At 37.9% G+C, this 15,655-nt stretch overlaps 1 protein-coding gene across 3 annotated transcripts in view; it reads left to right on the top strand.

Annotated features, from left to right (window-relative positions):
* The window catches only part of pdlim7 (PDZ and LIM domain 7), a 77,503-nt gene that overhangs the window by 12,064 nt on the left and 49,784 nt on the right, over positions 1–15,655 (top strand). For all 3 annotated transcript variants that reach the window (XM_067457155.1, XM_067457156.1, XM_067457157.1), the window contains exon 3: positions 13,392–13,543. In XM_067457155.1, coding sequence (XP_067313256.1) covers positions 13,392–13,543 — 152 coding nt within the window. The remainder of the gene's footprint in view (positions 1–13,391; positions 13,544–15,655) is intronic.

Below are 15,655 nucleotides of genomic sequence, written 5' to 3'. Positions count from 1 at the left end.
TGTCCCTAGTGGCCAGTCGATGAATTGCAGTTTACATTACTTCCTTATTGGCTACAAGAGAGATCGCGGGAGGTTGCCGCTTGGTCTCAAAGTACTTTAGATTTTGGTCGATAGGAGGTATAATTGTTGAGCCGCGAGATAATGTTGAATGCAAGTTATGTAAGATACAGTTAGCATACCATGCTTCATTTTATTTAACGTTAAACAGAAGCATTACTAAAGTGTAGGCTACTGTACTGACTCAATAGATGCTGCATGAATAAAGGATAAAGGTCGGCGGTCTTGATCCAGACCGTCAGCGGTTTTCATCACTCATGTACCCGCAGAGAACAGCGTCATCTAGTTGATTTACTTGTTTTTGTGTAAGTAATACATTGTCAAATATGTTTAAACTTAAATAGGCTACATGCAAGTAGTTATGTCTCTTTGTATTAATTTGTCCTATTATTGACGTAATGCACGTCATTGACAAAATACGCATCCAGATGTTAGAGTAGTTTGAATTTTCGTGTTTTTTTAGAGGGAATATTCAAATGTTATTTTTAAGGAATTTGTATAGCCCTACATGGCATCAAAACATCTCAAAGTTGGTTCAAGGCCATGTTTGCATCCCTGTTTGCATGAGGTAGGGTGGTCCGATTAATCCAAATAAAATCAAAATCTCGATATAGCTTAGTATGACTTATCCAATTGCAAAGGCTGCGTGATTCAGAGTGAAGCATGGCACTGTTTACTTTTTACACAAACAGTTTATGATCCAATGTTTCAGAGTCAGAGTGGCTCAGTTCACAATGAATGAATGAGGCATTCATATAGCGCTTTCATATGTACTACTGTACACGCAAAGCGCTTTACAATCATGGCAGGGGTCTCTCCTCAACCACCACCAGTGTGCAGCATCCACTTGGATGATGCGACATCAGCCACAGTATAACGGCGCCAGTGCGCTCACCGCACACCAGCGATAGGTGGAGAGGAGAGAGGGTGATAGAGCCAATTCAGTGGATAAGGATTATTAGGAGGCCATGATTAGGAAGAGCCAATGGAGGGAATTGGCCAGGACACCAGGGTTACACCCCTACTCTTTACGAGAAGTGCCATGGGTTTTTTAATTACCACATATTAGAATGTCAAGAACTCGGATTAACGTCTCATCCGAAGGATGGTGCTTGTTACAGTACAGTGTCCCCATCACTATACTGGGGTGTTAGGACCCACACAGGCCACAGCTGAGCACCCCCTTCTGGCTTCACTAACACCTCTACCAGCAGTTACCTAGTTTACCTGGATGGGAGATCAGGCAGGCTCAACCTTAGTGTGAAACCAGTATTGGGCTACAGGGTGATATGGATGTTCAACACAAACTCCGTTACGCCGTACACTTGATGCAGAACTATAAGGGTGTACTTGCACTAGGCCAGGGTGTGTTTGACTCCCAAAGTGTGGTTCGGTTGACTAGTATGAGTGCTTTAGTATGCATGCAGTGTGATCGCTAACCGTGCCAGAGCATGGAACAGCTGTGCCCTACTGTCATCATTATGACAGCATTTACCAAACTATTACTGCTTGGATACTCTTTTCAGTTAATTCAAATATATTTAAGTTTATAAAGGTCCTGGTTTTCACCTTATTGATGAACATGAATTGTAATTTGCGAGTAAAGCTGCAGATTCCTCCATCAAAGTCCACTGCCTCCGTAAAAATCTTCTGATATGTGCAATCAAGTGAAAATCGCATTACAAATCTATGAGGCAGTCTATTAAAGCGGTTTTCTTCTAGCCTGACAAGCCAGACTCACATCAAGATGTTTGGTCTGGAAACTCACCATTGACGGCTCAATCCGAGGGGCGGGATAAACGGTTGTCTTTCAAACTCCCTCTGCACGCGATAGGATAAAGCTACCAGTGCTACAAACAACCAGAGCAACGAAGGTGAAACAGAGCTTGTTGATAGATTAAACAGTCACCTTATCCAGTCAGCAAAACTCCGAACACATCTTCCCTTTTTAAGAATGACTTCAGTGCCGTTCTTTTCTCAGTGCCGTTAAGCTTGAGTTAGGTTTTTACAGCTCAGAAGTGTATTGAGAGTGACTAGACGATACTCACGGTCGATTAGATTTGCTGCCGCTAGGGTGCGTCTAGATTTCTAGGCTAACCAGTAGCCGTTATATAGTCAAATATTTGGCCATTTTTTTGAGACCAAAAAAAGACAGCAGACTCGTTTTTTTATCACAATTTTCATAATTTTAAGTCATGCAGCCCTAACATGAGGGTAAGTAAGAGTGTTCTCTTTTTTTTCTTTTTTCTTTTTGGATGAACTCATTTTATTTTTTTAATATTATTTTCAAGACCTCTTCTGGTCTGTTCTGTTTCCTGTACTCTTGCCAAGGCACTACACCTGAGGGAGGGCTTTCTGCAGGATTGTTTTTCAGGCCTTAGCCATTTCCTCAAGATGTCCTGACGACGTCACAATGCTTCTTATGTTTCATAAATATTTGCATGCATGGTCTCACACAGGCTGTTGAGGGCTGAAGCCAAGGACAATGACTTTTGTTCTCTTCCCCCCCAGTTTCTATCCAACTGTGGATTCCGATTCAGAAGTCGGCAGAGAAGACATGTAAATGTTTGTTGAAGTGAATAGCAGGCGGCCGAGACAGAAAATGTGGTAAAACTTGGAAAATGGAGGGATAGGGAGGGAGTCTGAAATGTCCAGAGCAGATGGTAAAACTTTGGGTACAGCTTTATATAGACATGAGGGTAGACCATGTGCATTGCATTCAAATACATGCCAACAGCAAAAGCTGGATCTCATTAGGGTGTTACCAAATGTCTTATTATCTTATTACACAGACTAAATGCTATTAATGATGCGCAGCATTTTGCATTTTGAGTTGCTTTTATTTGTGGCCAAATGTGGTGGTGCTGTTTGTGTCCTTGGGGTCAAGGTTTCGCATGGTCCTGCAAACCCTGCTGGTGGATGTGGTAACTACACCATCTGGTTCACAAAAAATCTTTCTGATGGCCTTTTAAAAGCAGAGCAACAGAGCGATGATTGAAATTAATTGGAATTAGGGGTGGGAATCACAGGTTAATTCACAATATTATACTGTCACAATATTTTGTCCACGATAAAGATGTATCGCAACAACAGCGTTTCTGTGACACGATGTATTGCAATAACATCTTCATGATATATCACAATTTGATTCTGTAAATGGAAAAAAGGTCAAAAAGTCATATGATCATGCATTTCATATATTAACAGTTCTTCTATTTTTTATAAATGGCAACAATGTACAGTAAGTGCATACAGCTATCAAACAGCTATTTTTGTGACTGAAATTATTTATAGTAAAAAAAGGTCACATCTCTAACTTATTCATAGCAGCAACATTTGTACTAATTACATTGAACAAAAACTTTTCAAACTATAGCAATTGTAAAATGCACACATTACTAAAAATTCAATGGTGCAAAAACACATGGTTTAAAACCTTACATAACAAAATATGGTCATATTTGAGTACCAAGGGATACAATAAATTTGTATTCTTTTAAACATTTACATGATCATTTACAAAATCAGTGCAGTTTTCAGCCTTACTCAAAGGCTGTGGAAACGGGCTATTGGATTTGTTATGCATGTCAATCCATTCCCGACAATCTTGGTTTGCTTCTTATTTATTAAATATACAGACAATTAGTTGATGAAACATTGATCAAAATTTAATTATATAATAAAACGAAATTCACTTTAAAGAAAGACTTTCTACAAAACAAAACTCAATGAAGTGATCAAAATCATGTCTGCCGACATATTGCGCATCTTATGACTTTTATTAATTAACATAGATGAAGTAAAATAAAATAATATTTAAACAGACTAACTATTAGGCTACATTTTATTTAACCGATGAAAGTGCCGGCATGGTCTGATCACTAATCTTTATATAGAGCATTTATATAGACTATCAGTTGTTCTGATGGGGTATTTTTCCTCACAGCAGAAACAACTTTACATTTTTAGCCATACAGATAAGTGTAAGACACAATTATAAACTATAAATTGTCTACTTTTATTTATGTGCACTCACAATAACAACAAAACTTTGTACAAATAAATGAAAACAAAAATTATGTCTAAAGAAAGCTTAAAATTGCTACTTTTAAATTGTCATATTTTAGAGTGAATTGTGGTGCACTAATATTTGGAATATTTTGGGGAGCGTACACCACACTGCTTCGCTCACATGCTCTGATATAGGCTATATATCCTGCTTCTATTTATATATGATCGTCAGTAAGTGATAGAGCATGAATGAATTGTGACAGTCAAACCTTAAACCAGCTTGCTATGTGGGCTGGCTTTTTCCACCACAAATCCTTTAAATGTAACAATATTCAATGCATAACTAGAATGAAAAATATACTATTTGTATGACCATATGTGTTGACCTTTCATATTAAGCGGTGGATTCAAGGAACAGATTATTTTGCATGCACCCCACTCCTTCATTTCAAACATTTATTTAGTTTATTTAATGCAACATTTTTATTTCAAAAGCATTTCTAAATTCAGTTCATATTTCCAACAAACTAAAATCCAAGCCAAATTAACGAGGTGGTTAAAAACTTCCTTTACGAAAATGAACCATGGTTTTACTACAAATAACCCCCCCCCCCCCCCCCCCATAAAAAAAACAAAAAAACATGGTAATTATAGTTGAACCTTGGTAACCACAAATTAAACATGGCTTTGTCTATGCTGCTCTAACCAGTTTAACCATGGTAAACTGTGGTTATATAAATGGTAATCAATTAGCCAAAAAACATGGTTACAACACTTTTACTATAATAAAACAATGGTTATTCTATAGTGTAGGGTAGTGAGTTTCGCCATCTTCATAGCCTATTCGTCATCAAACTGAAAATGCAGTCAACCAAGTAGAAAAAGTTATTTGGCTCTATTTATATTGTCTGCTTTGTTGCATATAATAGTGATTACCGCTCTACAGTGAAATGGTATTCCAAACACATTTTTGCTCATGTGAATGCTGCTTTACGACTGGGACACGAGTCATACAAAGCATTGTTACCAAAATAAATAGTTTAGCATCCAAGTGCAAATATAGGAACATTTGGATTTTTGTAGAAAAAGAGAGGAGCGACTCTGGTTTTCATTTTAAAGCCTGGCCTAAAGTCAAAATAAATATTGTTTGAAGGCTAATGAATGGCACTCCTTTATAATGTTCATTATTGTTTTGCATTGAATTTCATTACATTTAAAGGATTTGTTGTGGAAATAACCTAAAATACACATTGCTAATGTAAAACCATTAATTGTTACTTTAATAATAAAATAATAAATTGTTAATTTAATAATAAAATAACATCTCGTTATTACAACATAATTGAATGAACAAAATATGCATGTGGTAGCAATGTGACACTGTAGTAAACAGCCACAATGTAGACATGAATTTAAATATTCTGTATGTATAAAAAAAAATATTGATGCTTGGTGCCAAAGTATCGATAATGTCTCGCAGCCGGAAATATCACGATAAATCGGCATATTGTTTTTTGTTTTTCTTTTAATCTTGAATCTACTAACCATTTCTGTGGGAAATGTGAGCAAAGTTTCCTCATAAATGTTCATCTCCAGTGGAAATCTAGCTGAACTGCTTGCCAGATCAACAATAGGTCAGATAAAATTCCTCCAAAGCTTGGCGGAGCTCGCATGGTTTGGAATGAATGTTCAGAAATGTTATATAGTGGGTCAGTTTGTCAGGATCTTGGGTCTTGGTTGTGTGCTCATCAGTGTGTCATTCAAGTTGTTCACACTTTGCTCACTAGTTATCTGAAACTGTTGCCTTTCTTAATTTCCCAGAAGGCATCAGTCATAGAATGACTAAGCTTTGGAGTTTCACATTTTGTTTTTGCCATTCCAGAGGTGCACGAGGAATACGCCTTATGCTGGGACATATGTGCTTCTTTAGCATAAGTCAGTGATAAGCACATGAACGTGACTCATACGTTCCTAGACATGACAGAACTTTTACATTTATAATGTACACAGAGTCCAGACAGCGGTAGAACATTTTCCATGTTCCAAAATTTGTATGTTAATTTCCATGTAACGCCGGACTTGCATATTTCCCTACATTCTCTTTTCTTTCCCTTTTGGGTGACGCCTCTGGCCTTTTTCTGAGTGATTTATTTGCTGTGACCCGCTTTATTGCCAAGTCAGCTTTATCTGAAAGCTCCACACAGTGAGACTGTAAAAGTCAATGCTGCGTTAAACTGCCAGATTATTTTAGACTATCATTTTTGTTATGATGAATGATTTATCAACAGCATTACACTATGAGTTCTTGGTCTGTCCGTTTGTCTGTAGACTTCACTTCCTCTCGGGTGTGTTTGTTCTTGTGCGTTAAGAGTTGATTGATTGGAAGTTAAGGTTACTGCTTCTTTCACTGCGCTGGTTTTAAAGGTGACGTGGTTTTGAATACTTGAAAGACTATTGAAGAGTGGTTGGCTAATATCCATTTTTAGATATTCTTTCTTTTTCTGTCTAAAACCGGTCTCATTTATTCAAGCTGATGCAACCGTAAAGTAGGCTTGGGCGGTATCCAAATTTTGATACCGTCAAACCTCCTCCCTATTTTACCTCGGTATACGGTATTACCGTGAATAATTAAAACATTATGATGTAAGGCTCAGACAGCGTCAACAAACTGTTGGCTTGTGCCTAAACCGTTCAGAAACTGAATACCAAACACTAATACTGAAACAATAACAAAATAACATGCACAACAATATTAACAACTGGTATTAGCAACAAATAACAGTTTAAAAAAAGTGCAATACAACAGTCAAACATAATTAAATTAACATAAACATCCAGAACAGGTTAAGCGCGCACAAATGAATTAAATCAAATCATACTGCCTGGAACAACTTTAAAGAGCAGCTTATAAAAAAAAAGTGTAAATAGACCCACAACAGTCAACCAGAGTTGAATTAACATAAAGATCTATATTATAAAAATGATTGCAAAGTAATAGGCCTAAATAAAAATAAATTCTTTCCAGTCTTCTTAACAATATTGTTTTTAACGAAAACCAAATAAAATAGGCTACCTGAATCAATTGATTAACGAATTAATTAATTAAATAAATAACAATAAATGAAAAAGAGAAAAAGAAAAGAAAAAAGAAACGAATGGCAAGTGGCATCAAATCTAGTCAAGATTTTTCGCTAGAAAAACCAACTTTGTCCGGCTTTAACAGGGCACGTTGTGGACCGACAACTTTGCATGCGGGGCTGAAAACCGTTGTGCTTGTGGCTCCAAACAGTGAGTTGTCATTTGAGCTCCGACTCGGTCCTCTACGGTGCCGATGCCGCGGGACCTGCATCGGCTTGTTTTGTTTTTTGTTTTTTTGCAGCAAAAAAAAAAAACGATGTTTATTTAGGCTTATTCATTCGTTCTTTTAACGAATGAATGAGTTAACTGGCCTAAATAAACAAAATAATTCATGAATAGGCCTAAACGAATGAATGAATAGGCCTGAACGAATGAATTAATAAATAGGCCTAAATAAACGAATTAATGCATAAAAAAATAAGCCCATTAATGTTATTCCATTTGTTCAAATTTGCATTCACATTTTTAAGTAAGTTCCTTATGCGAGTCAAGTCTGCATTTATATGATAAAAAATACCGAAAAAAAGGTTTTCTATTTTAACATAGCCTACTTTTAAATATAATTTATTTATGTGATGCAAAGTATATGTGTGTATATATATATATATATATATATATATATATATATATATATATTTTTTTTTTTTTTTTACATTTGAGCCCCTGCCCCTGAGGAACTCTCTGCACGTTTTATGCTTACCGTTATGAGACAATTGTCAGACAATTGCCATTTGTTTTGTGAGTCCCATGTCCACTTGATTCTTGTGGAGTTCATGCTTATTGCTTACATTGCCAGCTGTGTGACAAAAGGCTTCGGCAATATTACAGCATAGTCCGAGGGTGCGCTCGGTTTTTCATCCACGCAGCAGTGAGTGGATGGTGGTTTTCGGATATGCGCCCTTAGGTTCAAGGTATTTCCATCTCTTGCGGTCATCTTTTTGTTGCACAATTTGCAAATTGCCTCGTCTATATTTACCGCCTCTCCCTTCTCGTTCGGTCAAAACCCAAAATACTTCCAAACTGCAGAAGTTGTTCTTTTTCGAGACCGAATAACTCAGTGCCCGACTCGCCGTCTTTTCCCCTCTCTCTCTTTCTCATCCGCTGTCACAATAACGCATATATTTAGGCTTTAAATAAATAAATAGTATTTAATATGTAAATAGTTTAATTAGTTCAACTTATTAAATATTTAATAATTAATATTTTTTTAATATTTTTTTTTGACGGTTTGAAGGTATTGAAACTGATACCGCTGCTATTTTTAGATCCCGCGGTATACCATTTTACCTTATTACCGCCCAAGCCTACCGTAAAGTAATATTTCTTTCTTGAGTGAAAATAGCTACAAAATACTTTATAAAACAGGTCAGGTTTGCAGGTTTAGATAAATGTTCCACTTTTAATCTTCTCAAGTGCTAATGGCCTACAAAGCCCTGAATTTAGACCTCTTCAAAATTTGGGTCAAATTATAATAAATTCATCAGCTTTTACATATTAAATAAATTAGTTTATTTCTTTGGAAATTCATATTAGAGGTGTTAAGTCAGGCCTTACTATGTTATAGTTACTGTGTTTCCCACACACAGACTAATTTGTGGCGGTCCGCCACAGAATCCTCACCGGCTGCCACGTATTGCGTTTTGTCATTCATTTTTTTGTACGCTATTTAAAAGACGCACACATACACTCCTGAACAAAATCTTAAGACCAGGGGATTCATTGCAAATTTTAGACATTTCACACTTGTGGATCATAACCGGGTTGTATGTGCTGCTTCAAAATGCGAAATGAAGAAACGGGAGCAAGAGACAAAAAAATAGAGAGTAGGCAATTTATTAAAAACTGCATTTAAACTCAAACAGGCCGTTCATCAGCTGATCAAAAGTTTAAGAACATAGCCATATTTTTGTGCAGATTTGACCTTTTTATGGCTTTCATGTCATTGTCCTTCAAGTAGTCATATTGTCAAGATCTCCTGATGGCAAAGGCAAAAAGGCTTTCTCTCTTTGAACGTGGCAGGATTGTTGAGCTGCACAAGCAAAGCCTTTCACAACCCCGCCATCGCTGCTGAGGTTGGACGCTGTAAGACAGTCATTTTACATTTCTTAAAAAATCCTGAGAGTTATGGGACAAAAAAGTCAAGTGGTAGACCCAAAAAGATTTCACCTGCACTGAGCTGCAGGATCCGACAGGTTGTCCGTGAAGACACAGGTCGATCCTCAACCCAAATGAAGGCCCTTACTGATGCTGACTGCAGCCCAATAACCATAAGGCGTCATCTGCTAGAGAAGGGCTTCAAGAACAAAAAACATCTTCAAAGGCCACGTCTCCTCCCACGACACAAACTTGCCTGATTAGAATTTACAAGGGGGCACCAAACATGGGACATTGAAAAGTGGAAGAAAGTTTTATTCTCTGACGAGAGAAAATTTAACCTGGACGGTCCTGATGGCTTCCAACGTTACTGGCATGACAAGGAGATCCCACCTGAGATGTTTTCTACGCGGCACAGTGGAGGAGGCTCCATCATGATCTGGGGTGCTTTTTCCTTCAATGGGAAAATGGAGCTTCAGGTTGTGCAGGGGCATCAAACGGCGACTGGCTATGTGGATCTGTTGCAGCGGGCATCCCTCTTGACCGACGGCCCCCGTCTGTGCGGTAATGACTGGGTCTTTCAACAGGACAACGCTGCAATTCACAAAGCCCGCCTGACGAAGGACTTCTTCCAGGAGAATAATGTTGCTCTTTTGCACCATCCTGCGTGTTCCCCTGATCTAAATCCCATTGAGAACATTTGGGGATGAATGGCAAGGGAAGTTTGCAAAAATGGACGTCAGTTCCAGACCGTGGATGCCCTTTGTGAAGCCATCTTCACCACATGGAGCAACGTTCCCACCAGCCTCCTGGAAACAGTCACATCAAGCATGCTGAAACGAGTTTTTGAAGGGATCAACAAGAACGGTGGGGCTACTCACTACTGAGTCCTTTTTTGACACTTTTAGTACTGTTGTGCGTTTATTTTGGGTTATGGTCTTTTGATCAGCTGATGAACGGCCTGTTTGAGTTTAAATGCAGTTTTCAATAAATTGCCTACTCTCTATTTTTGTCTCTTGCTCCTGTTTCTTCTTTTGGCATTTTGAAGCAGCACATACAACCCGGTTATGATCCACTAGTGCGAAATGTGTAAAACTTAGAATAAATCCCCTGGTCTTAAGATTTTGTTCAGGAGTGTATTTGTTCAGCTGCAACTCACTCACTCACTCACTCACTCACTCACTCACTCACTCACTCACTCACTCACTCACTCACTCACTCACTCACTCACTCACTCACTCACTCACTCACTCACTCACTCACTCACTCACTCACTCACTCACTCACTCACTCACTCACTCACACACCCCATACACACACACACACACACACACACACACACACACACACACACACACACACACACACACACACACACACACACACACACACAATGCATTGCATTGCATTCGACTGTAAGTCTCAGGGTTGCCAACTTTCACACATTTGTCATGAGACCCAGGTTCAGGCTCTGTCTCACCGTCTCCCTCACTCTGGCCAGGAAAATCCAAATTGTTTTTGATATGAAACAAAGTCTAAGCTTTACATTTGAAAAAAAAAGAAGTTTTAATACGAAATTCAAACAACAAATAGCGTTTTGGCGCATTTAGTGTGGCATAACAGTTAAAACCAGATCCGATGAATAACAGAGTTGTGACATGCGTTGATCTCGTGGCAGCGTGCGCAGTCACATGATCATGACGCTCTCAATAGTTCTAAACAGATCAGTGCTGTGTAAATACATTTGAATATACAACAGCTTCACTATACAGATACGGTGAGGAAAATAAGTATTTGAACATTGCTATTTTGCAAGTTCTCCCACTTAGAAATTAAGGAGGGGTCTGAAATTTTCATTGACGGTGCATGTCCACTGTGAGAGACATAAAACAAAATCCAAAAATCACAATGTATGATTTTTAACTATTTATTTGTATGATACAGCTGCAAATAAGTATTTGAACACCTGTCCATCAGCTAGAATTCTGATCCTCAAAGACCTGTTAGTCAATGCCTTTAAAATGGCTAAATTAGATGCATAAAGACACCTGTCCACCCCATACAATCAGTAGGAATCAGACTACTAACATGGCCAAGACCAAAGAGCTGTCCAAAGACACTAGAGACAAAATTGGACACCTCCACAAGGCTGGAAAGAGCTACGTGGAAATTTCCAAGCAGCTTGGTGAAAAAATCATAGTCAAATATGACCATACACCTTAACTATTTTTTAAATAGTTTGTTTTCTTTTTCCAGTTTTTATTTTAATTCAGGAATTTTAGTACTTAAACTTATTTCAGTTAGTTGCCATTTGCCAAGGCAACCTTTTACATTTTTACAAGTTTTTCATGTTTATATTTTATTCCAGCTACCAGTATTAACATTTTTAATAGTTTATTTAATGATAAAACTACAGATTAAAATTATACCTCACATTATGCAGGTAATAGAGGAGAGGTGTGTGCGTGTGTGAGCGTCTGTTATTTATTTTCTAAGCTATGAGACTTATGATTTCCATTTGATGGATGAGAAAACAAGCTACAAACTCCTGTAGATTTACAGAAAGAGTGAAATTGGCCATATGTTGAGACCAGAAAAGTCATAGACTTATGGCTTTGGTCCTTAAAGGGGGGGTGAAAGTTCAGTTTAAGTCAATCTCATGTCAATCTTGAGTACCTATAGAGTAGGATTGCATCCTTCATATCTCCGAAAAGTCTTTAGTTTTATTATATTTATAAAAGAAAGCCAGGCTGTACAAAGTCTTTCTGGAAAAAAAAAACGAGCGAAAGGAGGCGTATTGTGTGGGCGGAGATAAAGAATAACGAGTGCGTGCAGCTATTGCATGAGAGCGTCTGAAAGCTGTGACATCCTCAAGCGTGGAAAAGAAAACGTTACCCTATTAAACCATGGCTATCAATCAGATTCAACTGATACATATATGATCCAGAATCAGATCCGGAGGCTAAAATAAATTGAACAGGACAGGAGAAGCAGCAACAGCAGAACGTCCGTCTCTGTGGTACTGTATTTAGTGACTTGTCAACATTTGTGTGCGTTTACTCGCAGTTTATGAGGACATGATTCGGTTTATGGGCTATTGTATGCGACTAAACCTTAGCAGTAGCAAGCAAAACGGTTTTGCACATCAGACTAGTGTATACATAGAAAAATAATGGAGTAGCGCATTTGAATGAAGAAGCACAGTTTGTGTGAACAAACCTAGGTTTATGGGGTCCTACAGGGGACCTAGGTTTATGTTTGGGTGGTTTTACAATAAACAAACAGACACCTATACTGGTCACCTAAACAAATGTATTTAAACACACACCATACATCGCATGCTCCATTGATAAATTAACTATACACGATCGTGTTGTTTACTGATGTTTACTTACACGACAATAGCCAACAACGTAGACATCTCTTTTACTCACCGCCTGTTACCAAAGCAGGACCGTGAACCTTTATCGTTCGGACCACTCCATCAAAAACACACTTCTTTGGTGACATTGTTGATTTCCTGAAGTCCTGTGACAGCAGTGAGAACAGCATTTATTGGCGTGCATTTGCTCTCTTGCACTGGTCGCTTGTGCGCGCACCCTTCCGGGAGAACCAGTACCAGTGGGAGAGCCCGTACGGCCTGTACAAAGATATTCCGCCCCATCTACGTCACACAGACCCATACTCGAAATAAACTTTCCGAAACTTGTGAGAAACCGGAAGGTGTATTTTTGACATAGAAATCTTCCATCAAACTTATTTTTTGAAACTTTGTCTATGTTTAGGATGGGAATCCAAGTCTTTAACAGTGTAAAAAGCTCAGTATGCATGAAACAGCCCCCCCCCCCCCCCCCTTAATCAACCACCTAGTAGCCACCCAGAATACCCTAGCAACCTCATAGCAATGTGCTTTAGACATTCAGCAACTGCAGTACCCTGGCAACCACTCACAACACCACTGTATTATTTTTTTTTTTCAGACCTCGTTCAAAAAATGTGAAAATCTGGCTTAAATTTGCAATGTTTCTCCTGACACTTCATTACAGTTAGACAAATAAGTGACTAATGTTTGTTTTCTTTGGCTGTTTCAGCTGACCCCAGGTGGCAAGGCAGCCCAGGCCGGAGTGGGTGTTGGAGATTGGGTGGTGTCTATCTCTGAGGCCAACGCAGAGGAGATGACCCATGTGGAGGCACAGAACAAGATCAGAGCCGCAACTGACTCCCTCACACTCACTTTGAGCAGGTACACACACATTTGCTCAGTGTCTTTCGTCAGTGTCTTTGAGTTTCAGTATCACATGAAGGGGGAGACGATGACTTAACAGGAAATTGAGTTGTCTGGTTAATGCATCACTCAACACTTTTATTACATTCTGAAAAGATTTAGTTTTTTTTTTTTATATTTTAGTGTTGCATTAGAAAAAACTAAACAAATGTGTTCAGATGTCTACAACTTTGGTGACTTTGAAGAGATTTGATAGAAGGACTAGACGGACACCATTTGCTTTACTTAACAGATACCTCAAAAGAGTATTTTGGTGTTCCATATAATGTAATTGTCTGTTTATAGTGGTTTACCATTGTTTTGTTAAGAATGCCAAAACCATTACCTATTAAACTCAACAGCAAGACTCCAGATGTGAAAAATACCATACATTTTCTCTATAATTTTTTTTTTTTTTTTTTTTTTTTAGTGACAACAACTTTTAAAACAAACAAGCTTTAAGATTGGTGTAGCACTGTTGGTGTTGGTGTAGCACTATTGATACTCTTTTATTGAACCTATTGTTGTTATTATTGTTAATCATATTCTTTTTTGAAATAAAGCAATAATGAAATCAAATAATATAAATATTAGATTACATTTTTTGTCTTTTAAGATAAGATAAGATAAGATAAAGCACTTCAAATTACAAAAAAACTAAAACAGTAATAAAATAGCTAAATAGAAATAAATACAATTATAAAAATTACACATAAGTATATCACTATTATTAAAGTAACATGAAATGCATTATGTTAGCACATAAAAACTTTTTTTGAGTCATATGTTATGATTTATCTTGGAACTGGTTGGTTCTTAGAACTCTTTAGGGTTTTTTATGTCTGTGTAAAATATGTGGCTAGGTTTGAAAATCATAGTGCTAGTCTAGCAGAACCCGGATCATAGGCTTGAATCTCAGAGAATATCACACAGACTGATGCACTGTAAATCTGCTGTGGGTAAAACATCTTCCAGATGCATGAATGAAAAATCAATGGGAAAAATACTTGAAAACCAAGGCAACATAAAAGCTGGGAAGCCACTCTTATGCTCTTGATATTTTATCATCTAATTTTTTTGGTCTGTTGTTTTGAAAATGTGACTTTTAAACGGTTTCTAATTCAGTCTAATTTGGCCCAAAATTGTGTCTAGAGTGCAGATCTTTCAAGCTGCAACATGACTCCAAATGAAAGGGTCTTTTGCCCGTTGCCATAGCAATTGTGTTGATAATTTGGCATGGGACCTTGTGTGGCATTTAAGCTGAATTAAATGTCCTCTATATCTTCAGGCCTATTGTGTTGTGCAAATAGGTTTTAAGGCAGGTATTTACAGCATAGAACAAATTGTCTAAATTCTCTCTCATGCCATATAATAACCGTCCGATGGCTCAGATGACCCTGGGCTAAAGGTTGAATAGATAAGCTGGAGACGGAGTGCTAATTCCGTGACTTGAGTTGCCCTTCACTTTTCAGAAAACTCTAATGCCTCAGGACACAATTCTCAAATCGCTTATATTGCACTCCTATTGGGAAGCTGCAGAAAGGGCCCAAAAAAGGAATGTTTGAAATGGACCTTACTGCCCTCAAACAGAACAGGAGCTACTGGTGGAAAAAGTCTCATGGCTGTGGTTAAGAGATGAGTAATGGGAAAAGAGGAGCGAAGCTGCAGAGTGACAGATGCACTCCTTCCTGCTCTGTCATTTAAACCGTCCCTGTGATCAACACACGATGATGAAGAGCCTGTTTAATGGGCCAAACCACAGTTATGAATGTGGTTTTCTTCCTTTTTTAGGTGTACAGTAATTTGTATGTCATCACATAGGTAAGCGCATGTAGCGGTTGTTAATGGCCTGTTTAAGTGAAGACGAGGGAGACAAACTTGCATTTGAGTTATGAGAATAACTCCCTGGATAAAACCTGGCTTGGCTCAAACAGTATGTCCATGACTCCATTATTTATATGTAAAACTGTTTGTCTATTTTCACTGGCAAATCTCATGAAAACTGTCAAGACGGTGTGTACGGTCTGAGTAGACTCTACAGTTGAATTTTAATTTACTTTGCGACTGTTAAAAAAGAAAGTTCTATATATA

The sequence above is a fragment of the Pseudorasbora parva genome, chromosome 11 (genome assembly GCF_024679245.1).
Source record: "Pseudorasbora parva isolate DD20220531a chromosome 11, ASM2467924v1, whole genome shotgun sequence".
Classification (NCBI taxonomy): Eukaryota; Metazoa; Chordata; class Actinopteri; order Cypriniformes; family Gobionidae; genus Pseudorasbora; species Pseudorasbora parva.
This window is presented reverse-complemented; position numbering and strand designations above follow the sequence as displayed.